The following is a 27553-nucleotide window of genomic DNA, read 5'->3' on the forward strand; positions in this document are numbered from 1 at the left end:
TTGACAGTATTTGGAGCTATTTTTGGTTATCATAACTGAGGGGCAGGGGTTGCTTTTGCATGTTGTGGATAAAAGCCGTATGTTTCTGAAACCCTATAATGCGTAGCATAGATAGTCCCCTGCAACAAAGTATTATCTAGCCCCAGATGCCAGTGGTGCTGAGGGTAAAAAGCCCTGGGTTAGGAATTATGCTTATTGAATCCAATTGTCCCATTTAATACCCAGTGACCGTGCAAAATAAAGTTGTTTCTATCCCCGTTTTACAGATGAGAAGATCAACCTTGGGTGGTGATTAAGAAACTTGCCTTTGGCTATTCAGCTATTTCTAGATAGACATGGGACTTTTAAACTCAGCATATATGCGTCCAAAGCCTATACCCCTTTCTCCCGACCCAGTAGGTAGTGAGCTCCCCATCACTGATGGTGCTTAAAACTAGGCGGGGTGAGCAACCACTTGAAGGATGGACAGAGAGAGGAGTCTCAGATATTTTGCACTGAATGACTTTTGAGGTCCCTCCTAAAGATCACATTCTCTGATTCTATTTTGAAATGGGATTTGTCTTTTTAGCCCTGGTATTAGAATGGCAAGCAGATAGCCCTTGGCCATGACCAGTGAAATCTCTGTGCTTTGTCTGTGCACCTGTGAGTCTTATTCCTATTAATATCCCAGCCCTATCAGGCCAGAGGGCTAGGGTTCCAAACAGGGGCGGCCAAAAATCATCCCCCTCCCCCATCTCATCCACATTCCGGGCCCAGGCAGTTATTTTTACCAACACGTGTAAATGGGTCCAGCTAGTTCTCCTCTGGGAGGACAGTAGAGGCACAAAGGAGGGGAGCTCTGGGGTTGGGACGCAGGGAACATGAACTATTTTATACCTTTAGAGGCTGCGATTTAATATTAGTTTGCTAATCAGTATAATTCTACCAGTTTAACAGGTAATCACAGTTGCTCTTTCGTGAAGAAGGAAAACCCAGAGGTTTACTCACTGGTTGTCAACCGGGGCCTCAGATAAGCATGAGCTGGAGAGCTTCTAAAACACACCTGGGTCTGGGCCCCTGTACCAGAAATTTAATTGTCTCAGGTGAGGCCTGGGTCGCAGCGCTCTGAGAGCTTCCCAGGAGATCGTAACGTCCAGCCAGGCCAGGAGCCCCTGGTTACCTCCACACTTGAGTCCTGCTGTTTCTGTTCAGAAGGACTCAGGTACCCGTGGATGTTAATCTCTCCTGAAGAGCCGAGAAGGAGGTGCTGTTGGGCCATTGTTTCCCAGGGTGTCCTTTGTAGGTGGCGGAGTGGAGGAGTACCCGCACGCAGCTGCTCTTAAATTTGCACCTGCTGGAATCTGAAACTGACATTTCTCTTCGTCCTTCAAATTCCTTATTTTAAATGGTATAATCTGAAGGTGCATGTGATCATTTGCTTAATTTTTGAAAGCTTTGAAGGTTTCCTCTCCAGGCTGTTTTTCTCACCAGCGTAGTATGTGGAAAGGAGAAGCCTTTCCTTTTTATGGCTGCAATCCTGTCCCCTGGAGGGGGAAGCTTTAAATACTTAATGAGTTTTGAGGGAACCTTTTAAATAACAACCCAGTTAATGACCTGACTTGATGATCGATTGTATGCTTTAAACTCTGGTCTCCAAGCGTCTTTGCTCAGTAAACCTTATAAAGAATTTTGAAGAACTATTTCTCACACATTTTTTTAAGATGACATCTATAATTTATCAGTAACTTGATAAGTTATTAGTCCAGTAGTTGCAAAAGATGTAATTTTTAATGTACTGAGTATTTTGTGTGTGCTTTAAATATATTTCATAACATATCCAGTATTTTGGTTCTTTTATCTTGTCATCGCAGATACAGCTCATTTTATGGAAAATATCTGCCATAAAATTGAATTAACCAAATCAGTCCTTATTGCTAAAAACAAGTCAGCCATATCAGGCTTATTTCCTGTCATTTAAAGGTCTGACTTCATTTTTTAAATCAAATAAACAAGAAGATTAGTTGGATGGATGGTAAATATGCAAGCCATTGTCATTCCATGAGCCTGTCGTCCAGGGGAAGTAAGAGTCTCTCTCATGTCCCCTCAGCTCGGGAGCTGTGCCTTTTCAAACTGTCCCTTCGTTTTGTGTTTCAGAGGTTTTTATACCCAGCAAACTGCACGGTGGTAAGATTAGGAAGGGTGAGAAGTACGCCTTTCTTGGGAAAGCGGGAGAAGGGGGTTGTGATTTAGGAAAGGCGAGCGAGCGGAAGACAGACTCTGTTCTCAGGCAGATCGAGTTTAGGGAAGAGGACATATGGAGGGGTCTAGAAAATGATTTCTTTAAAACTTCCCATGCCCAAGTTCCCTGGAAAGTCTTTGTTTATCCTCAGGGGTCTGCCTGCTGCAGTTTGAAGAGCTCAGCTTTAAAAGATATTGGGGCAGGGGGAGGGGATTAATCAAAGAATAAGCAGTATTTAGCTCCATTTCATTTCGCTTTCAAACGTATACTTCACTCATTTCATTTTTGTATTAATATACAGGTGAGGAAGGAAGGACACATGTAAGAATATGGACAGGACAGACAGTGCTGAGATTATGTTCCATGGGAGTTTGCAGATCGCAAGAACTGTATCTGGCAAGCGTCCCCTGAGGGGATGTGGAGTTGGGGGCTGCAGCACATCAGACTAGAGTCTTCGGGGGGTGGGGGGGGGCTGTTAATGTTTGTTTTTAAGTCCATGGAGTGTGAAGTTACTCTGTGGTGGTGACAGCATGGACCCTGGAGCCAGCCTGCCTGCGTTCACATTCTGGCTGCTATTTACTGACTCAGTGACCCTGGGCAAGTTTCTTAACCTGCTAATAACAGGTGTCTGATACATGATTGGTGAGCTGCACGTAAGCTTATTATTCTTTGCGGTCTTGAAGTTCTTACCGGAGTATGGCTGGATGGAGCTCTCCCCCCAGCAAACTCTGATAGAGTCCATTGGCCAGAGATGTGGCTTCAGCCAAAACACAGCCATTGCAGAAAAAGACTTATCAGGACCTAACTGGGATGCCAAAGCTCCTCTGAAAAGTCAGTCAGCGTCCTCTTGTAGCTCTAGTACCTCTAGTACCTCTAGTACCTCTTGTAGCTCAGAATCGTCACTCATTAAAATTCCAAGAATGATACCATACTGCACTTATGTTACAGGTGATCTGTTTTTGCTTGAGGACGATATTCCGCACACCCAAACTACTGTCCAGCCAGACAAGGAGATGGGCTGCTAGTTTCAAATGCCTTGAAGTATGAGGAAGAGCTTTCAGCAGTAAACCTGTTCATGAAATCAAACTATAAAAATGACGTTGAACCCATGGTGTCCCTAGGTGCCCTTTTCCCCATCCTTCGGTCATTCTTTTACCCTGCTTTGGTTACTAAACGTGTCTGTCGTGAATCATTTCTTTCAGATTATTAAAGTTTATTTATTGGTAGCTGAGTTCACAGATAAACAACAGAATCTAGAGGTATCTTTACTTTCTTTTGTTCTTTATACATTTAATCTATCATTAAAATTGCTTGCAGAAAAATTGATTGTAAAACTTCTCCAGAGAAGAAATGAGACATTTATCCTGAGAAGAATCACTGTATCCTGAGACCTTGAGAAATTAAAACAGCTTGGTATGATAAAATCAGAAGCACAGAGTTAAACAATACTGTGTCATTAAATGAACTCAGTGACACATTTTCCTTTTAACCTTGAAGTTTAATCTCAGGCCAGTTTGCTTTGTAACAAGTAGAATATATGTGAATGTTTACCTTATTGTAGCAGATTGTAGTCATTAAAAACTTAGAGTTTATTCAGCAAATTTACCATGCCTTTCACAAGGAATGACAGTGACGCCTAAGGTTTTTCTACATGTGCATTTTTTACAAAGATAAATTAGCCTTATAAGAAACTGTCAGGGTTGTTCGTGGGGCAGCTTTTGTGCAGCTGGACAGCTTTGAAGCAGATGTAAGACGGCATTGTGAGGCCAGGCCATGCCCCAGACCCTGCAGGGGTGACAAGCTGTGGGCTCCTCCTTTCTCTGAAATGATACACAGCTTTAGACCACAGTCTGTGTCACCAAGCGCGTCTAGGCTGAAGGGGAAACTTCTTTACAGACAGGGAAATAAAGAGATGAACGTTGGGATGACACCCTGGGGCTGATGACACTCCGCATCCTGCAGGCAGCCCTGGGCCACGCCTGTTCCCTTCCCGGGCCTTTGCCTTATGTCGTCAGCGCCATGGCTGCCCTTGTGCTGTTGTACTGACCGTGGCAGTGGCTCCTGCGGGCGCCTGCTGGGCACGGTGGTCAGGACCTCGCGTGCATAACAGTACTTACTCCCTCGTCGCACCGTGAGCAGCCTCGAGGCTGACAAGGAGGGTCCAGGAGCAGGATGCTCTGAACCACCACCCCGCCTTCCGGCTCCCCCCGTGGTCCAACCCCTCATGGAGCCTCATCTGAGCCCCTTGACGCTGTCCTGAGCACACTCTGTCTCCAAAGTCTTCCTCTCCAATACGTTCTCCCTCCCACTGTCCAGGGACCTTTCTAAATGCAGTCCTTGCCAGTTTTCCCTCCTTGGTGTCCTCATGTATCCTCTCATCCCCCAGGGTGCTGTCCTGCCACATAACCGCACAGGGCCCCTCAGACCCAGCCTCACCATCTCTCCCTTCCACCACCACCCCAGTCCCCACCAGATCCCCCCACCGGCCCTCTCTTCAGGCCCTTGCACCTCTTGCCTGATCGGCTTCATACCATTCTCTTTCCACCCCCGTCCGTCCTCCTGGCAACCTCCTACTTCTGACCTTGCATGAAGATTTCATCCTTCGTAAAGTCATGCCTGCCCTTGACCCTGGGCAGAAGTAGTCACTTGCCCCGCTGTATCCCTGCAGCATTCTCTTCATGCCTCTGAGATGTGGCAGTCATGGTCAGTGTCTGTACGGAGATATCCACCACCTGTGGCTATCGAGCACTTGAAATGCAGGTGGTCCAAAGCGAGGTGTGCTGTAGGCGAGAAACACACACCAGATGTCAAAGACTTAGCACAAAAATAAGAATGTAAGACACTTTTAGTAATAATCTGCATATTGATTACATGTTGAAATGATAATATTTTGGATATATTGGGTCAACTAAAATATATTATTAGAATTAATTCCGCCTGTTTATTTTTTTTAATGGGACTTAGAAATTTTCAAGTTCTAGATGTGGCTCATGTTACATTTCTCTATCTAGGACAGGGCCAGTTAGCTTCTGTCCCTAGGAGATGAGGGCACCTAGTCTCTGTGCCTTTCAGGCCGGGCACAGTGTAGCATCGTCTACCTACAGGTGACGCCCTGCCTGAAGGAGCCAGTGACCTCAGCAGCGCGGCTCACATTTTGTGCATCTGGTTCCCAAATCTCTTTCCCAGTGTCTGCATTCCCAGAGTTTATTGGATCTTAAGTTCAGAGTGTCAAGCTTGGCAGAAGGCTGTAATTCCTGTGGCCCTCAGTTGACCCCTGGCCTGGAAGATGCTTGCATTTGGAGGGGGGAGAGGACTGGACTGTGCCCTGGAGCTTTCTCCACCCACCCGGAGGGAGGAGGGGACGTCAAGCGCATCTCATCCCTGATGTGGTAGCAGGACACCTGGAGCAGTGGGGACTCCCCTGGAACCCGAAGAGCACTGGCTTCTCACAGCCCAGTTTGAACTGGTCTACTTATGCTCCTGGTTAAAGCCTGGCGGCTACTGCCAAGCTACCATAGTCTTTGCCAGCAGGACGGTTCCTTGCTCTGTCTATCCCTTCTGTTTTGTCTTCTGTATTTCAAGCAAAGTGTCCCTTAAAATAGAGGCCTTCATGATCACACATCCAGCCAGCACGGTTTCATTCTGCCCGCCTACCCAGCGTGATTTTACAGAGCCTGTAAAAGTCCTCTGAGCTTGCTCTGACATCTTGTTGACAGGGAGGTCTTATTTGTTGTTAGAAATAGCAGCCAATGTCTCCAGGACACACCTTATTCCGTTTTAGTGAATGGGAGGTTTCAGCCCTAACCTCTAAACTAAATGGCAGAGAGGCTGGCGGAGTGAGAAAGCTCTTTGTGTTTTGCCAAAAAAGTATCTGAATTTTGTTTGGGTTTTGTGTTCTGGCGCTTATCAAGTGGATTTCGGTAAGAGCGTGTGCGTTCAGAGAATGTCATCACTGGACCTTTTTCTTTATTTTTAGTGGAATGCCACTTGGCGGTTTCATTAAGGTAACTTTGACATTGTGTTTTGAAACAATGCACCGTGAAAAGCCAGAGGCACCAGGTGGTACAACGTTGGATTACGCGATGCGGGGTGTGGGTGGAGGCCAGACTCATGCTCTCCTCCTGAACCACAGCAGCTCTGCTGTCGGAGGACAGGCTGGAGTGTACGGACGGAGAAGAAAGAATATTCCTCCGCCCTTTCGTGTGTGATGGTAAAGCTGCCTTCGTGCTCTCTTGAGGAATGAGACAGCACCTAGAACTAAGTGCATCTCGACATCCAGGTGACTCTCCAGACAGTAGACTGTTGAAGAGTCACTATATTTATAACATTTTGTCTAAAAGCTTTTGCAGTAGTTTCTCAAGCCATTCATTATTTAGATAATTCAGAGTGCATGCTTCCAAAGTCACTCTAAAAATAGAACCCGTTTCCCCTGTCTGGTCGGTGCTGGTGCCGGAGTGTGGGCTGCGTGCCTCACAAGGAAGAAGCATTTACTGGTTTAGCGGCAAAGCAAAGGTTATTTTTCTGTCTCTCTGTTTAGAGTTGGGAGATTTACCTTGATTTGTAATATATGAAGATCTAATCATTCCATGTCTTTACTCTTAAATTCTTTTTCTGTGGCTTATGTTCGAATGCCTCTGTACTCCTCTTCCATTTGTCTTGAGAAATTCTCAATATAATTTTCTTGGAAGTTGCTCCTTAATGCTTTCTAGGGCATGGGTTGCACTGGATAGTTATCATTTGCTGGAGCTAAGTGGCTTTTAAAATTGTGATGGTGACACGCAAAAAAATTAATTTGACATCACAACTTAGTACACGCACTCACCTGTGTATGTAATTGAAACAAATTCCTCGAAACAGTACTTACTTATATTTCGTGTGAGGCTCTAATATGTTTTATTCCATTATATCTAGTTTGATGCTTCTTGTGAACTACTAGTGGGATTGCAACTCACAGTTTTAAAAGCACTGCTTTAACGTATAGCGCCTATATTACACGCGGGTCATTTTACCTTCCAAGAATCGCCAGTCCTTTCTGATATACCTTTCCTAAAGAGCCTTTACGACCCCAGCTTTACGTGCCAGCGCCCCTTACTTCTGATGGTGTCCTCCCCACATAGCCCCCCTCCTCCCCTGCAGTTTCGATGTGAAATGCACAGAGTCCTAGCCTGGCTCTTGCACGGTGACCTCTGTGGTCGTCAGTAAGTAGTAAGATTCAGATCATATCCTTCGAGTGCAATCCTAACCTAAAGATCAAAAGTCTGTGGTGTTTCTTGAACGGATGTGTTCTTTGAGAAATTGCCTCTCATTTATTTTGTGAGGACAGCTGAGCCTGGTGTCCACTTCAGTGCTGGCATCTCTGGCCCGGTGTGCACAATGAGAAATGCCCGAGGGCTGTGTTAGGGTTTCACTGGAGCTATTGCGATCGTCCCCAGGCTTTGGGGTCCAGTGATATTCACACATGCCTCTCCATGGCCGTGGCAGACGCTTGTCCTTTTTCCTTCGGAGGAATGGTCTTGAATGTAGTTAATCGTCATTTGGGACACAAACTCTAAGAGAGAGACTGGTATATTTATTTCACTTTTCCAGTAATGGAATATAGATTTTTGTTTCACCTTATGTGACACATTTCAAGGGCTCCATTTTGCATTGTCATTATGTTGGGAAAATATTTGATGGCTTGTCAGAAGGGAACATTTATAATTGTGTTACTAACCTGCACATTTTCAGCCTCTAGGATAGTGTGACAGGTAATTGAGGTTGAAATTGACAACATTTACCACTTAAAAATAAGCACAAGACATGCTAATATGTACTGTGTGAGTTGAAACTAATTTGGTTTTTTGTAAGCTCTTAGGGTTAACATGATGCCTGATGGAAATAATTTTGTAACGGAAATTATTTACCTGATTTGATTACTGTATTTTTATAACGCTGGTGCAAGGTGTCATCCTGTGGCAGTGATGACCTAACGGTGCTCTGCTGGCCTCAAACCTTGGCTCTCCAGGGCCCGCAGGTGGGGATCCTGCCATATCAGCACACCCAGGTGTCCTTGAAGCACTCCTGCTTCTCATTTTGGTGTAAAGACCACTAGTAGGCTCTCTGGTCCCTCCTAGATCTCCTCTGTGGTATTGAAGACACATTTAATATTGCTGTAGTGTCACTGACCTAAATATTTTACATTGCCTGAAGTGTCTGTACTTTTGGCAACAGTGGGATGTTTTGAAACCTAGATCTCACCAACATGTTCCACTGACTGGTGAATCACTTGTTTAAGCCAGTTCCTCTTGACCATGTGCTGCTCTATACACTTGATCCCTATTTTATTTTTAAAATGATTTTATTACAGTCGCCCTTGATGCAAACCGGAAAATAAGAGCCTTCTGTTTACTTTAATGGTGAGGTTGCTCCGTCTTCGTCTGTTTTAGGAATTGTTTTTTCAATGTAATGAGAAAACTTGTTAAGGTACAAGTGAAGCCGCCTAGCTTTGCAGTGGGTACCGCTAGGATCCCATAAACTGCTCCTTTGAGGAAAGGAGCAGGGTCGGAACAGGAGGTTGTGTTAAAGATAACATCCCAGATGGGCGTTTTAGCAGAACCCCCTTCCCCGAAGTCTCATAAACTGTGCTCTCATCAGAGTCCCTTCTCATCCACACTGTTGAGAGCCAGCATCCCTATAAGAAACCCAAAGCTGGTGCACAGCCACGCTTTCCTGCCCATTATTGAGATGGGGGACAGTGTATTAGTTAAGAGCCCAGACTCTGGAACCAGTCTACCCAGCTAGGAACCTCTCTGGTCTCTAGGTTCCCCATCTGTAAAATGGGTATAATAACGGTGCCCACCTACTACAGCTGCTGTGAGGATTAGATGAGGCCTTGCCACAGCACTTGCTTTGCTACTGTAGCCCTGAGTGGCAGGTGCCTGTCTCTTGGTTCAGATGGTGAACTCATCTGATGGGTTTAGAACTCTTAACATCTCCCAGGCAAAACAACATGGGCACGTGGATGTTTTGTGAATTTTTGTTAAAATGCACTTAGGTTAACGATCGATAGATAGCTATTCAAAGAGAGCAGATTATGAAACAGAGCTTCAGGTAAGACTGTCTTCTTCTGATGGTTGCATCCTCGTGTCCTTTTCCTTCACAGCATCAGTACCAGTAGCAGGAGGGGAGAGGGGACAAGTGGTAGAACCTCACTACTCTCATTAGGTAGACACACACTTTATGGTCAGGAATCAGACATTTCTGTGTGTGTGTGTTTTTTTTTTTTTTTGGTTGTGTTGGGTCTTCGTTGCTGCACGCGGGCTTTCTCTAGTGGCGGCAAGCGGGGGCTACTCTTCGTTGTGGTGCGCAGGCTTCTCACTGCGGTGGCTTCTCTCGTTGCGGAGCACAGCCTCTAGGCACACGGGCTTCAGTAATTGCAGCATGTGGGCTCTAGAGCTCAGGCTCAGGAGTTGTGGCGCACGGGCTTAGTTGCTCTGCGGCATATGGAATCTTCCTGGACCAGGGCTCGAACCCGTGTCCCCTGCATTGGGAGGCGAATTCTTAACCACTGCGCTACCAGGGAAGTCCCCATTTCTGTGTTTTTGATAGTGGAATTAACTGACATTTACACTGGCTTTATAGTTAAATCAGACAAATTCAGAATGGGACTGCTCCCTAATTCTTTGGACAGTGAAGATGTCTACTTTCTGGGCCTTGTGCTGACTGCTGCTTGTTAAGATACACAGCATCGGCACCTGACGGCCATGTGCGCGGTGAGGTATCCATGGTGGGCTGAGGCAGACATAGCTGAGAAAATAAAAGAAAGCAGAGTCTTATCAGAAGGATGGGGGCTCTCCTCCTGCTTTGTGCACGCTCAGCCAGTAGTAACTGATTTTTCATTATCCTTCACGTACTGTTTAGAGGAGACAGATAGTTTTCTAGTTAATCACATAAAAGGAAATTCTAAGCGTGGAGCAAATCATTTCAGTAAATCTTGTTCACATTTATCTGCTGCTGCTTTTTAAATGCAAGAAGAGAATGTTTTCAAGTGCGCTTCATAAGCATGTTTTATAAATTAGAAAATTTCATAGGAAACCAGTAAAGAGTGAAAATAAGAGCCCAGGATTCGGAGTTAGGAGGTCTGGATTGTCTCTTGGGCTTTTTCCCAAGCTAGCAGTAGGACAAGTCTGATTATGGCTGAAGAACTTTCCACCTATTATTGCCTTTTTGAATGTGGTAGAAGCAACTGTGTTTTTGCGGGTAACAGAAGTCGTCGTGTTCCTTCTGGTTCACATCGCAGGTCATCTAAGCATCAGAGGCTCTGACACAAGCCCTCCTACAGCAGGACATTGTGTCAGCATGACCTACTGGACACCCCGTGGTCCAGACTGGGGACCCCTGACCCTGAGTTATGACTTCCTGTGCTTCCCAGAGTCTGAAAGGGCACCTGTGAGCTTCTCCACATGCATTTCATCGAGGTCTGTGTGGGAGATGGAGAGGGGAAGAAGCACAGTGTGTCCAAAAATGTAACCAGTAGCTCATGCATGATCTTGGATTCTGAAGCAGTGTACTTACTAGATTGAAAGTTCAGTGCCATTTTTTAATAAGTAATGTATAAGCTATATTAATAACTGGACTCTGTACTCTTTCCCAAGACTCTCAGCTCTCAAGGAGCTCTTTTGTTTATAGCACTTAATAAATATTCGTGAAAATGGTCCCAACATTTCTTTACAATCTTCTCTTTAAACTGGGCCAGCTGTGCCCCCAAACCCTCTGGGGTCCCAGGTGTCCCTTCCCTGACTGATCGCATGCTCCCCAGGTCCAAGAGAGGATTTGTCTCCAACGCGTTGGGTGGTAGATGCCCTGCAGAGTCTCAGGCAGCTCAAGGTCAGGTGTGTGAGGCCTTGGGCTCGCTGGTCTCCGAGGCGACGGCTGTGTGTGCCTCACCGGGGTCTCTGCCTTCAACCCATCCCCCCTGCTCTCCCGTGTCAGGCCCTGGACCTTTCTCTATTTGTAAAGAAACACTTTTAAGAATGCTGACACTCAGCAGATAGATGGAAACATTAATTCTTTTCTCTCTTCTCAACAGACACGAGACGACTTCCTGGGACAGGTGGACATACCCCTTAGTCATCTCCCGGTAAGAACGGTCACCTGCTTTATAGCGCGTGCTCTGAGCAGCAGTTTCTAACCGTCTGCAGTTCGGGTGTATTTTCAGGGCGGCATTTCCTCAACACAGTGGAGAAGCGTGTGTACTCTGGCCCTGGCCCTTTCTAGAAGGTGGTCCTTTCAAGGGGAGAGGAGATAGCTTAACTGTAAAAATCAAGTGCCTCTGAACCACCCACTGACGCCTGGCAACGTCACTGGCTGCTCCTTAGTTTGTCTTCCTTCGTCACCTCATACAAAACAGCTACCTGCTTCTGTCAGACCCCTCCTCCTTGTCACTGGAATGTCCCTGCTTTCAAGTTCACCTCTTGGGTCTAATCAAACGTCTGTTCCCTGTGTCTAGAATTGTACATGCTGTTTCTCTTGGGCTACATCTGTACAAGCTAGTGTTTCCATGGCTTTCTCAGTCGGCACAGAGACAAAAGAAAAGATGCTGTCGGTACTGAGTGAACTTGTCAGCTGGAAACACCCACTCTGGCTTCGGAAGTTGTACTGGGTTAGCGTGTGTGGCGGTGCTACCATTCCTCTCCACTCAGATGAGCAGCAAAACAGTTGGGGCCGTTGACATTAACTGAGCTTAAAGGTGACTCTCGCACGTTCCAGTATCGATAGAATGAGGGGTCCAAGACCTCCTTGGTGGGAGGTAGATGGTCTCGTGTTCCAGCTCCCGGCCCTCCTTCCCCGGGGCAGCACTAAGTGCCTAAAGTAGCACCTGAGAGAGGATGAGTCAAACGTTTCTGCCTTCCGAGGGCATTTTATTACGTTTTTAAACGCTTTATGTGAGCAAATAGTATAAGCAGTCTATACGCTAAAAGGACTCAAACCACCCAGTGTGAGCCTCCTGCTGTGTTGAAACTCTAGCTATGGCTGTCTGTTAAAGACCAAGAAGGACTGTGTCTCACCCAGGAAGCTGTGAAGCTCTGTTGGTAAGGAACACGATGGCAAGCACTGTGTCCTTGCTTACTCAGGGGAGCTGTCAAGGAAGAAAGGTTTCAAGCGCCTTCCCTTCCGAAAGATCGGAAGCAAAAGTAATATCAGTAGAATATTTTTGTTTGTTTCTGTATAAAAACCTGAAGCTCCAAGGTGCTTGTGGAAGGTGGGCTTATGCTTGATGGCCTAAGCCATCAGAACCCTGATTGTTCTTTTAAAGTCACATTGAGAGCGTATGGATGTCTCAGCCTTTGTGCAGAAAGACTGTTCACGTATTTCTACATCAGTGGGTCTTCTCTTCATGCTCTTCAGGTTGAAGCTGTAACCGCCTCACATTTTTAGGCAGTGTTGGTTGGTTGGCCAGTTCTTTCATGGGTGTCCCCAACCTCCCTTTTCCTCAACATAAAAACCACATCACAGTCAAGGCAAATTATGTATTAACTCTAACAGGTGTAGGTGAAATTTTTAAACAACTTGCTCCAACAATCCCTTGAGTGATTGAGTGCAGATTGGTTTTGAACAGTTGAGTGGAACTCCCAGAGAATAGAAGAGTGTTCCTCTTCAGAGACCACATCAGTAGAGGGAACATTTTACCTTTTACCTTTGGATTTCGGTGGAGGCAAGAGTGAGCTTTCAAAGAAGGAAGCAGTGCCAAGGCTCCAGGCTGGAATAGAAGCCAGCCGGTTAAAGAGTGGAAGAGGGAGAGACCAGAGAGGACCGAGGACTTTCACAGGAGCTGAGCCAGTTGAGAAATGGAGCCTTCCAGTTTTCAGTCTGTCCCAAGATGAGCTTACGCTGGAGTGCTATATCTCCTCCTTAAAATTGACTGGCTTTGTGGAGCCCACTACAGTCTCCAAGATGGACCACAAAGGAAGCAGAAGGAGAGGTGAAGGTGCATTCTTTATCCTCTAAGTGGTAGTAGAACCCAACCGGCATATTCTGAGTGGATAATATGGCTTTGGTCCCAAGATTTGAGGTGCTCTCGTATGTATATTTGATCATATGTGTAGGACGCTCATGGGAAAATAGCACAGTTAATTTTGTATGATAACGCAAGTGTGGGCATGTAAAATGGATGTTAGCATTTGAATATATTTTGTGGATAAATAATGGATGCTCTTTTCTTGACAGCTATATGACCACTGTCAAGGCAGTTTATGCATGTATGGCTGTGTGGCCTATGGATTCAGTATTGTTTGATGTCATCAAATTTTAGATTAAAGAACTTAGGTCTTACTAATAATGAGAGAAGGTAGTGGAGAGCAGTCATGTGGCGGTGAAGTTGCTGTTGCCCACCCTTCCAAGCCTTCTCCAGGTTTAACAAATCCGACTGGGTATTTGGTTATTAATTAATTCTTTCCAGCCCCATTAGCTGATAGAGAATTTATTCCTTTAACAGATGTTTGCTGATAGACATAATTCTACCCTCTGATGAAGGATCAGTGAGGCAGGTTCCTCACTCACGTGGCTTAGCAGGGCCACCGTCGCGGTAGCCGCATGTGGTAGCCGAGCATTTGAAATGTAGCTAATGTGACTGAAGAACGGAATTTATCTATTTTATTTCATTCTAATTAATTAAAATTTATATTTAAAAAGCCACACGTGGCAAATGGCACCCTAGATGGTTCAGGTGAGATCAGACCAGAGTTCTCTCTGGCTTAGGTGAAAAATACATGATTCTGGATGCCCTTTTCCTAAGATAATAATTCTGGCTGTTGGAGGGAACTGGGGGTGGAGGGATTCCCACACCAAGTTTTACGTGGTGATTTTTTCATTCAGCTTTTTTCCCCTACCTGAGGCTGTTTCTCTATAGTTCTACATATTTAATATACCAAGAATATTTAATTTAGGTAGAGAAAAGGCCCAGAAATTTGGAATCGTAGATATTAAGATAAAGAAGAGAAGTAATCTTTTGTTATTATTTTTAAAATCTATATTAGCAAAATACCTAATTGCATACACTTCCATCTTGACATATATACACACTTATTTACTACAAGGCATTTTAAGCTTTATCTTGTTGCCCCAAGATAGCATGAACCTTTCTACCTTTAGAAAAGAATCATCTCTGCCTTGATTCTGGTCTAAGAAGTTGCGACATTTGAATGAAGCTCTTTTCTAAATCAGGAACTTGATGAAGAAGATTAAGACCACAAAACTGAAGTTAATGTAACTTCTCACGATTGTTAGGAAATTATTTTTAATCATTTAAATACCCTACTTTGGGGTTTTGGTGTGCTTTTTGAAAAACATAGTTTAGACTTAGTAACTGATGTTCGCTAAAGAACCTTCTTCCCTTGCTGCAGTCCTAGAGGCCTCTGGGTGCAGTTGCTGGTGGAAAGTGGCATTTGCAGTATAAAACCATGCTTTTAAATTCTTAGGAATGGCTCTCCTAAGCTGTCCTTACTTGCAGCTATAAATTCCCTGATCCCGAGAAGCCTACCAGGAAGAGCCAGAGGGTCAGGGCACTTGAACATCTCAGACTGGGGCACCACGGGTCCTCCTCGGCCCACTGCCCACTGTTGGGTCTCTGGATAATTGTGTGCCCTTGTGAGCACTGGGACAGTCCAGGTTGGAGTTCTGCCAGGGAGACGAGTGAAGGAGGCCACTTGAAATAGAGAGACGGAGCCGGGAGGGTTGTGTGAAGCTGCGATGTGCTCTGCATGTTAGAGCCTCACTACCTCGACTACCAAGGAGGCCAGTGTTGGCTAGGTTTTTGTCCCTGAAACAGGAAAGAGTAAAGAGTGATAATGAGAAAGAAAAGAAACTTATTTTTCCCCCTTTGATCATGGATTCCTCGGTGCTTTATCAGATGCTTCCAGATGAAAGAAAATAGTTTTGACTTGTCATTCACTTTCATTCTTGGCTCTCAGACCAGTTCTCCCAGTTTTATTTGTGGAAGAAAAAGGATAGGAAATTGGACCCAAGGAATTTAGAATGGTAGGGATCTAGTTCCTTTGCTTCTATTCCAAATATGCCACCCGTCTTTAATATTTTTTTCCATTTTCTTTATTATTGAGTGTGGGTAGGAGTGAGTAAAAGACGAGGAAGGAAGAGGGAGAGTAAATAAGGTTAGTCATCTGACCTTTTATGCAGATCTGAGAATTAAGAAAACGTAGATTCATATTCACAGAAGTCTCCAAATGTCAAGCTTTAAAAGATCTCTCAGGAATAGTTGACTCCGAGCTTGGAGATGGGCAGGTTGCCTTGGTAACCTTAATAAGTTAGCAGTCCTTTTTGGGCCTCTGTTTTTCTCACCTATAAAATGAGGGCATACACATAGATGATACCAAGTTTCCCTCCAGCTCTGTGAAAGAGCACCTTGGCTGTAAGCAGAGGCACGCGACTGTGATGACATACGTTGTTACCGGGGAGACTTGGGCAGCGTGACGAGCTGGAGGCACGTGGAGGAGAGCGGAGATGGAGACTGTATTTCAGCAAGGTAGTCCTACCAGCCTGACGCCTGTAGTGCAGCTCAAACTGAGCGCCTCTATTTTATTCTTTTACAGTGTGGCACCAGGGGTGAACTTAGCTGTAACTGTCCTGTTCTTGTAGCATTCTCTTCTCCTATTTCAGGATCTACTCTGTTTTTGGCCGCGTCGCGCGGCACGCAGGATCTTAGTTCCCCGACCAGGGATCAAACCTGTGCCCCTGCAGTGGAAGCCCGAAGTCCTAACCACTGGACCACCAGGGAAGTCCCTGTAACTGTCCTATCCTTACTGATTTTTTTTAAAGAACACTATCATTTTTACGTCTGTCTGTTAAATCCTGTGTGTCATTGCCCAGAAGTTCATACAGGATTTTATGACTTGTCTTTAATAATTACTTAGAGACAAAAATAACTCCAAGACTTGTGTTAACAACAGAATGACATTTCTGGTGGGTGTTTGCCTTTTATGCCTCGGAAACTTTCCTTGCCTCGTCCGTCAGTTGTGTCTCCCCTGCCCTTTGAGTCCCAGCGCATCACCCCTACCAGATGCAAAATCTCTGTATCTATGGGAAGCACGCTGGGGTTGAGAGAGCTATTTTAAAAACATTAATTTCTCCTATTTTAGTCAAGTGCCACTCAAGGCAACCAGGGTTAACTTGAATTTCAGTTTTCCTACAGTGAGGCATTTTTGGGGGTGGTGGTGATACTATTTGGCACCTTAATTGTGCTTGAAGGTAACTCAGACGATGAACACCCCTTTTATAATTCCGGCTGGTACCAGGGTAATGGTTCCCTCTCACGTGTACAGAATTCAGTATCATAGACCTTAGAGGGACTTTAAAGACCATTTAACCACTCCCTGTATTTTACAGGTGAGGACACCTGGGCCCAGAGAGGGAGATGACTTGATCAGAAGGCTGACCGGACCTTGGGTCTTCAGCCTTGATCTGTGGTGCAGACAAGGGCCGAGGGGGCAGGAGGGGCTCCGTCTAAGGCCTGGGTGCTTTTAGCTGTTGCATCCCTGTTTTGAGTCTAAGGTCCTCATAAGGCCATTCCCTTCCACTTGCCCACAAAGTTATTTACCTCATTACATATATGTCAAAGTAACTGCAGTTCCGTTGGAAGCAGCAAATCTTTTTAAGATGAAATTGCTGTGTAACCAGAAGATTTTCTTTGGAGTGCTCACGGCCCGGAACAGGAGGTTGCAGCGTCTATTTTGGCCAATAATACTGTTAGCATCAACCTGTTTGAGATGGCTTTCTACCATCTCAGTGCTGTCCTGGGAGTCTCCCCTGGGCTTTTCTCCAGGGAATAGGATCCAGCAGGAGCCTGAGTAGAACCAGGAAGAATCCCGTTGTTATCTGCAAGATCACCGTCTTGTTCACCCTGGAGAATTTCCATGGAGGTGAATTTTCATTTTTTAATGCCCTGCCTTTTTGCAGAGTGTTGAGTTGGCAGTGCTCACAAGTGACATGAAAATGTAGAACTGGCTGATGATGACAATGGCCAACATTTGTCAAGTGTGCCAGGAACCCTTGTGAGAACTTGCTATGTATTGATACCAGCTCAAATGATTGGCTTAATCGTCACAACTCTGTAAGATCCTGTTACTGCCCTACTCTGCAGATGAGGACACTGAGACACAGAGGGCTAAGGAACTTGTCCTTGGCCACATGGCTCTGTCGGTAACAAAGCCAAGACACAGACCTAGGACGTCTGCCTCTTGATTTGTGTGGTGTCTGTCATTTAAACTATGTAGTGTAGGGACAGTTCCATTTTTAGAGTACCGGTAAGTTCTCTGATTTTTTTTTTTTTTTTTTGTCTGAATTTAGAAAAAAGTCTAGAGAATATAACTGACTTTCTTGAGTGACGGTGAATTTTTGTGGCCTCGGTACTTTACTGTAGATCAGGTGGGTTAATCAGCTACCTGTACAGGTACTTACTTCGTGTCGGGCAACGCTCTCGGCACTAAGAATACAGTGGTGACCAAATCCAAGTCTCTGATCTCATGAGGTTATATTCTACAGGTGATGGATGTTAATAAACTAGTTAATAAATAAATGAGCAAGATAATTTCAGGTGGTGAAAGGGGGGTATAAATCAGGATGTTGTGACAGCGGATAATAAAGGGAGGCTATGGTGGCGATTTAGGATGTGGTGTCTGAAGATGTGACTTGGGATCCCAGACCTGGATGACAAAGTGGAGACCGCCGTGGCCATCTGGAGCCGGAGCTGTTCAGCAGAAGGACCTGCTAGGGCAGGATTAGACGTGATGTGCACGCGGGACAGAGGAGGTCAGGACGGGTGGAGTATGGGGTGAATGGTTATAGGTAATTAAGAACCACATCATGTTTAACCTTATAGGTCCATAGGAAAGAATTTTCAGCATATTATAAGCAGAGTAGGAAGCCATCGCGAGTTTAAAGCAGAGTGACATAAACGGATAATGTTACAAATATAAATGCATATACACACACATACCCTTCTGATACGTAATAAATCATTTTGTGGTTTGCCTCTCTTGCTACAGAAGTAAATGTTTTTAATTGTGTTTAATTAAAGAGTTTAGGTATTTGAAGTTTTACTGCACATAGTATTTTTAAATTAATGAAATAGTAACATTTATTTTTCCAGTTGCCTGCTTACTTTGACCATCTGATTTTGCACAGTAAAATACTGATTTCTTTCAAAAATGCATAAATACCACCACTACATTCATAGCTTCTTGAAATAAGCACCAGCAAAAGGCTGATGGATGACGCCACCTAGGACAGTCTCTGTGGAGGCAACCGTCTTTCAGATGACAGGATATTTTAATGTTAAAAGTAAAGTCAAATTGCATTCACAGATTGATCTTGCATATTTTCCTATTAACTGCATCTTTAGGTTTCTTGAATCACAGGGACAAGCAGGCAGGCACCAGTGACCCCTGGTTCTCCAGAATTAATCAGCAGCGTGAGATTGAGCCCTGCACCCAGCAGTTAGAAATTACACTTGGGAATGACGACTCTAATTTTGTAATTTGTCTAAGGCTGAGGTTGACTCCTAAAAATGGGTGTTGATAGTGACATCTAGTGGATCTTGAGTAAAGCTTTGTGACCTATGAAATGTGTAATTAATTGTCAAGTACTGGGTAAGGAACCAACTCTGTTTTCGCCAGGCTCACGTTCTAAAACATGAAAATGTATTCTCTGTAATCCACCTGGGTGTATCTGAAATACGAAACTATCAGGAGTATTGAAACTTACGTTTTCTTCCTTTAGACAGAAGATCCAACGATGGAGCGACCCTATACATTTAAGGATTTTCTCCTCAGACCAAGAAGGTGAGGCTTTGGGCTGCAGCCGTTTCTTACGCTTTGGCTCTTGGTTTTCTCTGAGGAAAATTCCAACTTCTTTTCCTGTTGCATTTTTTTTTTTAAAGCATCGTAAATATGAACCATCATAAAGATGTAAATAAGTCACATCCTTTATAACCAATTTTCTTCCATCATGCAGTCATAAATCTCGAGTTAAGGGATTTTTGCGATTGAAAATGGCCTATATGCCCAAAAACGGAGGTCAAGATGAAGAAAACAGTGAGCCGAGGGATGAGATGGAGGTAAGCTACAGAGCTTCGGGCCTCGGTCTATTTTCCTCGCCTAAGAGCACGTTGATGTTTTACTTTAAGATTTTATATTTTAAGGAAATAAGAGTTTATAAAGCTTAAATATGAAGAAACTTCAATGTGTCCATGAATCTACGTCTTTGACAGATCTACCGATGTGTTGGTTTTTAGCAAAAAAGATAAACTTTTCATTGCATGTTATAACACTAATAATTGAAGAGGTGTCTCTTTTTAAACTGCTATACCCCTGTTTTATTAACAGCCCACCGCCATGTGAAATTCTCCCCACATATTTAATTCTCTTATTTCTTTGGACTTGCAGCTCTTTGTAAATTCCTTTTAGCACTTGGAATGGCTTCAAGTGGCTAAAATAATTCAGGGACTCATCCAAGTTTGTTACTCATTTGGCCCACAGGTGAGAGCGTGCATTAGGTAGAAATGCCGTTTTGGAATTAGCTGTCCAGAGGAATGGTCTTTTGTTCCCTCCTGGCAAGGCCACCTTTTAACTCTCCAGTCACGTACCTCTACCGTGGGTACCGTCTCAGCTCAGGCTTCGGATGGTGCTGTTTTGTTAGACAGATTCTCATATTGTTCTGAAAATGCCCGTTTACAAGACCTCTCTGTGGCTTATTTGCACATCTGTTCGCAGCTGTTGCATATACATGATGTGTGAATAATGCATTATGGGCAAGTTAACCGAACCCCACTCAGACCCAGAGGTCATATTACCAGGCAGTATTTCATGTGCAAGCTTTCATCTCTCTCTGTGAGAAGGACTGAAGTGGGTGGTAGGCAGTCTTGAATGTTAAGATTTCATAAGCACATCCACAGAGTTTTATCTCAAATCCAAGGAATTTTTTTTTTTTCACACTCTTCCAACCTTCCAACTGTAGTAATCAGTGAATTACTTAATTTTCCAGTGACTTTACTAGGGAGTGTCAGGAAGGAATACTTAATGCCGAAAATATGTGTTGCAAAAAAAGCACGTCTGACTCTGGTACCAGGAGGCCTGTTGATGCGGCGGCAGCAGGTGGGGAAGGGCTGAGTGGGAAGCGGTGGCTTCCGGGCTGCTCCTGGCTACCTGGCTGTCCGTCCTCCCTGCAGCACAGGAGCTTCCCCTCCTCCCTGGGGCGCGAGAGCGCCCCGGGCCTCCTGATGCCCGGGCAGGCCACGGATTCTGCAAGAACACACGTGCTGCAGGGCTCGTCTTCCCAGCTCCCTCTTACCTTACGGAGGTGTTGAAAAGACGACAGCTGTAGCGTGACCCATATCGTCGGCAAGGCTTTTGTACGGCCCCGGAGGCCTTCAGGTCAAAATAACAAACACGAAATATGAAAAGAGTGTAATGTGACTTAGGTAACGTGACAGCCTGTGCAGATCCCCATCCGAGTGGCACCCTGCAGTGTCATCTTCTTAGAGGGCAGCGCAGTTCATTGGCCACGGCTCAGAATATTTTTGAGACGCTCCTAGAATTGATTTTTTTTTTTTTTTTTTTTTGCCCTATTTTGGGAATTTCTTTAAATGTGGCGCAGGAAGCCACCGTCAGAGCCGGAGAGCACAGGAGCGAGGACGAAGGGCACACGCGCCCTGTAGCCATCAAAGCCGCCTCACCATCTCCCCTCTGTGCTCCACAGCCCGGCTGGGAAGTCGTTGACTCGAATGACTCGGCGTCTCAGCACCAAGAGGAGCTTCCCCCCCCTCCCCTGCCCCCCGGGTGGGAAGAAAAGGTGGACAACTTGGGTCGCACTTACTATGTCAACCACAACAACCGGACCACCCAGTGGCACCGACCCAGCCTAATGTGAGTACTGTCGATGGTCAGGAACACGTCCCCACGCTCTGCGGTCAGGTGCGCACGTGGCAGTGCCCTGGGACGAGGTTGGGAAGTACATCTTGTACTGGTGAAAGCGCGTGGTCGTGCAGTACAACAGGATTCCTCTTCGTGGAGTTAAAGAACGTGGGAGCCTGAGTTTGTAGGTTGTAAAGAAACTCTTGCCTTCCTATCAGGTTCTCCTGTTGTAAACACGCACTCATTTGTTTTGTAGGACTTCTTTATGTAGATTCGTGAGATGTAAAGCAAGGGTTATTTTTCCTCGGTTTATCTTACATTTGGTGATCACATCACTTTCCCCTTCTTCAGCTTCCTCTCCTGGCTAACCCATCATGGAAAATAGCAAACATATTGGCTGTTTAACTTTCTGGATTTTTATTCCATAATTATTTGATTTGAAAACTCTCTCAAAATTTTTCTTTTCCTTTTTGGAAAATGTATAGATCACCCCCTTGATATAATTACAGACACATGGGAGGGTTTGCTAACTCACAACTGGTAATTACGGTTTCTTCTAATCCCTTGCCAGCCTCAGGGATACAGTGAATTGATTACTGTTCTGTTCACTCGACCATTTTTGGTCTAATGATGGCATATAAACACTGGTTAAACCTCAACTACTATAAAAAAGGATTTGAAGCAGCTTGTTTTTTGAATGATAGTATACAGCAAGACCTAAAACTATTAATGTACAATAAAAGTCAAAAACAAAATAGTAAAAACAGAAAAGGAAAAAATTGTCCTAGAAATCATGACCTCCCTAGCAGTCAAGACAAGGAGGTAATTACCACTAAATTGTATAATTTTCAATATGAATAAAAGCAAGTATATGAGGTGAGATAATTTTCTCTTTAACCCAGACTCTGAAGGAAATTTGCTATTGATGGTTTTTAGCAAGTATTAGCAATGGGATGGATGGTGTTGTCAGTAACCCTTTTATCTTTAGAAATTGCAAAGATGACCTGCATAGGTAGGAAAGGTGGCCAAGAAGTATAGGCTAGATTTTGTTTGGTTTAGAGGAAAAGCTTGCAGAATCTGCAGCAGTGAATAGCCGATCCTTCCTAAGCCCCTACGTGGGTTCTCGTGAATATCAGCCGTCCTTGGTCAGCTTTGGACCACACGGTGTGTGCACCAGTTATGTTCCCAGGACAGCATAAATATCCCAACATCCAGATGACGTTGAACTCTTCTTTGTTGTAATTTTTTCCCATAGAAATATAAATGGAAATGGTTTAGTTGATTCTTTTAATTTATTTAATTTTTTTTTCACGATTTCCCTTTGATTAATGACCATAGCTGTTAAAACTGTTGTAAGCCATTTGACTACTCTAGTTATTTGTAGTTAAAAAAAAAAAAAAGTAACCGCCTTGGGCTTGGTTACATGTAGTGATCAGAAGAATCTTGGTAGCAGTACCCTAAGCGAATTACCTTTATCTACCTTTGCTAAAGGTCATAGGAAAGGAATACCTGAAAACAACACTCTCTGGGGACCACAGTGTCATGACCTCTGTAGAAAAGTGACTCCTAGCAGCTCACAAAGAAAGACTGATGTCCAGTACATACATAGAAAAATGTTCACTTTCATTAATAATTATGCAACCAAGTCTGTATTTAGGAGGTAACTGGGGACAATTGCTACTTTCTCTGCCTCACAGAGTTGTGAAACTCTAATGAGGAATTCCTCACAGAGTTGTGAAACTCTAATGAGGGAATTTATACAAGCTCTCACTTGTATAAATGCTGGCTCATCAGTAGGGAAACTGTGGTTCTTCCGAGTTCATGTTCACCTGTAGTTTAGGGAGAAATCAGTGGCATGATGGTCCACCTCAGTGAGGCAGCTGAGCCAGGAAGGACGTCTGCAGAGCTCCAGGTGGGACCTGCCAGGTACCTCCTTTCCACCAAGCATGACTTCTAGAAAGCAAGAGAAAAGTTAGATGAGGAAAAAGATTCGGTTTTCACAGTAATCTCCTCATCCTGTCTGAACTGTTTGAGAATGTGGGGTTCTTTTTCCTTAACTTTATTTGGCTTGACCAGAAGCCCTCAAGCCCACCAGGTTATTTTAATGTGTTGTTTTAATTCAAAAATGATTTTTTGTGTAACTCAGTTTTCACAGAATACTGCAAGTTTGGGTTGGGGGGGAATGGATGTTAAGAAGGGTCTTTATTAAAAGGCTGTATCTGAGGAAGTCAGATAGAGAAGTGATGATCACATGCTGCGCAGAGAATTAAGACTGTCATGGAGACTCTCATTTCCTACCCAGTTTGCTACAGGCTTGCACTCCAAACTTCAGCCCCTGAGAAGTCCTCATTGACATCCCGTTGCCCTCAGGCTGTTCTTACAGGGTCCTCCTCACCCTGCCTCCTGCCAGCCACAGTCAGAAACGCAGAAAGGTCTGATCATGCAGAGCTGCTTTCTGATTACTTTCCCTTCTTCTTGGCCCCATGGATGTGCTAACCCCCAATCCCCGCCCCAAAAAATAAAGCCAGAACGTGCCCCTTCCCCTGGTAACCTTCCGATGTCAGCCTACTATCCCTTCCTCTGGGAGCACCAGACGTCTTCTGTCCCGGTCTCTCTGAAAGCCCTGTGACTCCCTGTCAGGACACAGAGCACATGATACTCTTACTGCCTGTATGAGCAGGGACTGTGGTTTCCTACGCACAGATCAACCCCTAGCACCTGGCACAAGGTAGGAGCTTTTAATTGAATGAATGACTACAGATGAGTCACTTCTGAAAAGTGGGTACAGGCACGTGGTTTAGTGAAATGTCCAGGCCTGGATGCAGAGCTTCCAGACGGAAGGCGGCCACAGAACACTCCCCAGCCCTCTCAGGTCAGACAGTGGCCTTTAAAATGCCTCTAATTTTAGAATTGTCCTTATCCTATTTAAATGTAAACTGTAAACATTTTACTGTTAAAAGCACAAGTTTAAAAACATGAAGGAATTGCATTAAGACTATAAATGAACTTGTTAGACTCAAACACTTACTTTAACTCTTTTCAGTACTTCTCTTTCTAAACCACTTCGGCCGTCTCCCGTCTTAGCAGTAGTTTAATCATATCTTTATGACTCAGGTCATCATTAGTCACTGATGTATATGAATGTAAATGATCAGATGCGCTGATCTTAATTGGCACTGAATTTGATAAATTTATGGTTTTCCTTCTCTTTATTAATTTGTATATTTCCCATAAAAGTCAAATGAAGACTATATATGTGAAATTAATGACTGAAGAAAATTGAAATAGCCACTTCTTAAATTCTTTCCCTGCCCCCAATAAAATCATGTTTCTGTTTTAATTTGCCAGCTCAGACATATTTTTAAATGTTCATCTTCCCATTAGTGACCATTTAAACTTCCTGTCAGTTTCAACAGCCCTCTCGTTCAATTGCTTAATTAAGGGCAAAAGGCCTCCCTTGTATGAACATTTTCATTTTATCACTAAAGACCATAAAAAAGCCCAGGGTTGGAATTTCAGAATCAGAGACATCTTTCTTCTTTATGCTATTTAGTTGTTTCTGGTTCACACTGGTTACTAATTATTCAAGCATGTTGGATAAGGAGGATTAGCATAATTGATTTTAAATGCCCCTTTTAAAATAAGTCCTTCCAGAATAATGGAATTTTTATATACTTCTGAGAGATAGAAAATGCAAACATAGCAATATTAAAGCCTTATTCTTTTCAACCTCTCCGAAATCCCTGTAACAATTCAAGTGTGTGTTATAACCCGGAACACACATTTGATATTGACTAAGTGACACCTGGCATTTCAAGTGAAGATTTAAAATTTTGATGAAACTTTTATACATACAATATTTTTAAGTAAGGCCAGTCATTATAAAGTGAAATTGAATTGAATGTCCTATAAAAATCATGGCAGCAGTATAAAATCACAAAGACAATATTATATTTTCTAACATATCCAAGAGAGTGTTATTTTTTATCATTCTGTTTTAGTGGTTTCAGAAATTGTGTTAGTATACTTGTGTGTCCCTTGATTTTAATTAGTTTCTCTATGGCCTTATGCGATTTTTTTTCTGAGGAGTCCTGCTTAATGTACTATTTTTAGTCCAGTTATAGTTTAATACAACTATAAAATATGCAAAATGTATATTTCTGTTAGGTTTTAAAAATTTGTATATTGGGCAGTAAAACTTCATTCAGATCTTAATATCAAGAGTTTTTATTTTAATGTGGATTAAAGAAAGGTAACCTTCATACTGTCCCTTTACCAGTAAAGCTAAAAAATGTAAAGATTTTTGGTGAAAATATTCAGACTCTCTTGGAAACTGGCATTAAAGAGTCACCTGTTTATTTACAAACAGTGCTGCTTACTGCAGACTATTCACTGTTACAGGGGCCTAGCACGTTCTTTGGGGGGAATATAGGAAAATAGTATAAGTTAGCTTGAGATTCATTTAGAATGTTTTAAAACCTATGTTTTAGGAAGAGTCTATAATGAGGGTCCTTGATTAATACTGGATTTCATTTAGTCTGAATAATGTTTTCAAATATTAATTTGCAACGTCATTTTTTAACTGAATATGGTGTCTTATTGAAAGAGTCTGTAAAGGTTTTCTCTGAAAAACATTTTGACATTTAAACTTCTACTCTAAAAGCCTCCAAGTAGTATTTCTCCCAAAGGAGAATTGCCTGTAATTTAGTGCAGAAGTTTTCAAGATTGACTCAATGCTTTTCACATCCTGAATTAAGAGAGTTACATGACGCCCCCCCACCCCCCCCAAAAAAAAGACTATAAAGTTGCAGCATTCCTCAAATCCCAGTTGATTTGGGAGGTTATTGCCTGATGTTTGTGAATTTTAAAAAGGAGTTTAATGGAGAGAAATGCAGTGTCATGCTTCTGAGATTCTGTCAAAATGAGATCCTCAGAGGCCGAAAAAGTTAACATTGCGTCAGGAGCATTTCCCTCCAGAGCCCAGCCTTGAGTTTATACTATTTGTGCTCATTGGTTAATTGTTGGTGACCAAAGGTTACGGCCTTGTCATTGCTGGACTCCTAGAGAGGGGTCACCACGGACTGGCCACGAGTGTGAGCTCACCTGTCACCTCTCCTTCAAGAGGCCTCACTTGTCACTGGGGCAGATGGATGGAGGACTTTGATTTCTCTTCTTTCTTAAACGCTAAAGTACATGCTGCAGTATGTGCCTGAAGGATACCCAAAAATATTGGGACAGATGCATTTAAAGACTGTATTTCAATGAAAGGGACCTAGGAGAATGCTTTAGCCGAGAGATGGTGGCAGATTCCCCTGCTGAACGGCCAGCTGATTGTCAGTGTTGGGCGTGAGAGCACTGATGCTGTATTAGGCGTCAGGCCCTTGGTGGGTGTTGGTTGGTGTTGAGGGGCCAGGTGTCAGCACCGGTTCTCCTGACTCCCACCCTCCCCCCGCGCTCCCAGGGATGTGTCCTCCGAGTCCGACAGCAACATCCGGCAGATCAACCAGGAGGCAGCGCACCGGCGCTTCCGCTCGCGCAGACACATCAGCGAGGATCTGGAGCTGGAGCCCAGCGAGGGCGGAGACGGCCCTGAGGTAGGACTTCCCGCTCTGCCGGCACACTCCCTGGAGCTCCTGCTTTCCGTATTCTCCAGGTTGATCCTGTGTCGTAATTTCTTGTGTCGGTAAATCTGTGTAAAAAGGAAGGATTCATGGTCTCGTAGCTGATTGATGACCATTGGGATTATTTATTAACTTAGAAAGTGCTTACAAAAGCCATCTTTGATGAGTGCACATAGTTTACATTACTACAAAAGGGAATGACATTATTTTTAGCATGGAAATCTTAAGATGTTTTCACTTGATCCTTTATTTTTCCCCAGAGTCTAACCATCTCTTGTTAAAGGGCGACATGGTCATCGTCTTTGCGCAGTTGAAGTAGCCCTGTAACTTGTTTGGGTACCAAATACAAGTTTTTACTGAGTAGTTTTGACATAGTGAAAGAGATTTGTTACCAAGAAAATAGAAATTTGGGTGAACAGAAATGTTCATAAGTTTACCCTTAAATGCTCATGGTAAATTACTGGGGAAGAATGTATATAAATTGAACAGCAAATTAGCAAGGCAGCAAACCATGACTTCCATGCTGCCTTAACAACTCTGTTTACTTATTAGAAATCCATTCTTTTTAAACATTGCGTTAGGAAGATCATTCACAAAATGTTCCAGTGATCAAAATTAGAAAAGCAACATGAATGATGCCGTAATAAATTCACTAAAAGTTACTTTATACCAGGGCTTACTTACAGCTTATAGCATGTCTGCTGTTTTCATTGTGAATCCTCAGCGGTTAGAGTAAAAGAAAATTCATGAAAATCATAAACAAACTCCTGAGAATATTTTTTTAACCCATGCAGGTAGTATCAAGTGCTAGAAGC

The 27553-nt window shown here is 43.8% G+C and overlaps 1 protein-coding gene across 11 annotated transcripts in view; it reads left to right on the plus strand.

Annotated features, from left to right (window-relative positions):
- The window catches only part of NEDD4L (NEDD4 like E3 ubiquitin protein ligase), a 167574-nt gene that overhangs the window by 70521 nt on the left and 69500 nt on the right, over positions 1-27553 (plus strand). For all 11 annotated transcript variants that reach the window (XM_059895529.1, XM_059895520.1, XM_059895527.1 and 8 more), the window contains 5 exons: positions 11286-11336; positions 18986-19047; positions 19220-19322; positions 20963-21129; positions 26579-26711. In XM_059895529.1, coding sequence (XP_059751512.1) covers positions 11286-11336; positions 18986-19047; positions 19220-19322; positions 20963-21129; positions 26579-26711 — 516 coding nt within the window. The remainder of the gene's footprint in view (positions 1-11285; positions 11337-18985; positions 19048-19219; positions 19323-20962; positions 21130-26578; positions 26712-27553) is intronic.

The sequence above is a fragment of the Balaenoptera ricei genome, chromosome 14 (assembly GCF_028023285.1).
Source record: "Balaenoptera ricei isolate mBalRic1 chromosome 14, mBalRic1.hap2, whole genome shotgun sequence".
Taxonomy (NCBI): domain Eukaryota; kingdom Metazoa; phylum Chordata; class Mammalia; order Artiodactyla; family Balaenopteridae; genus Balaenoptera; species Balaenoptera ricei.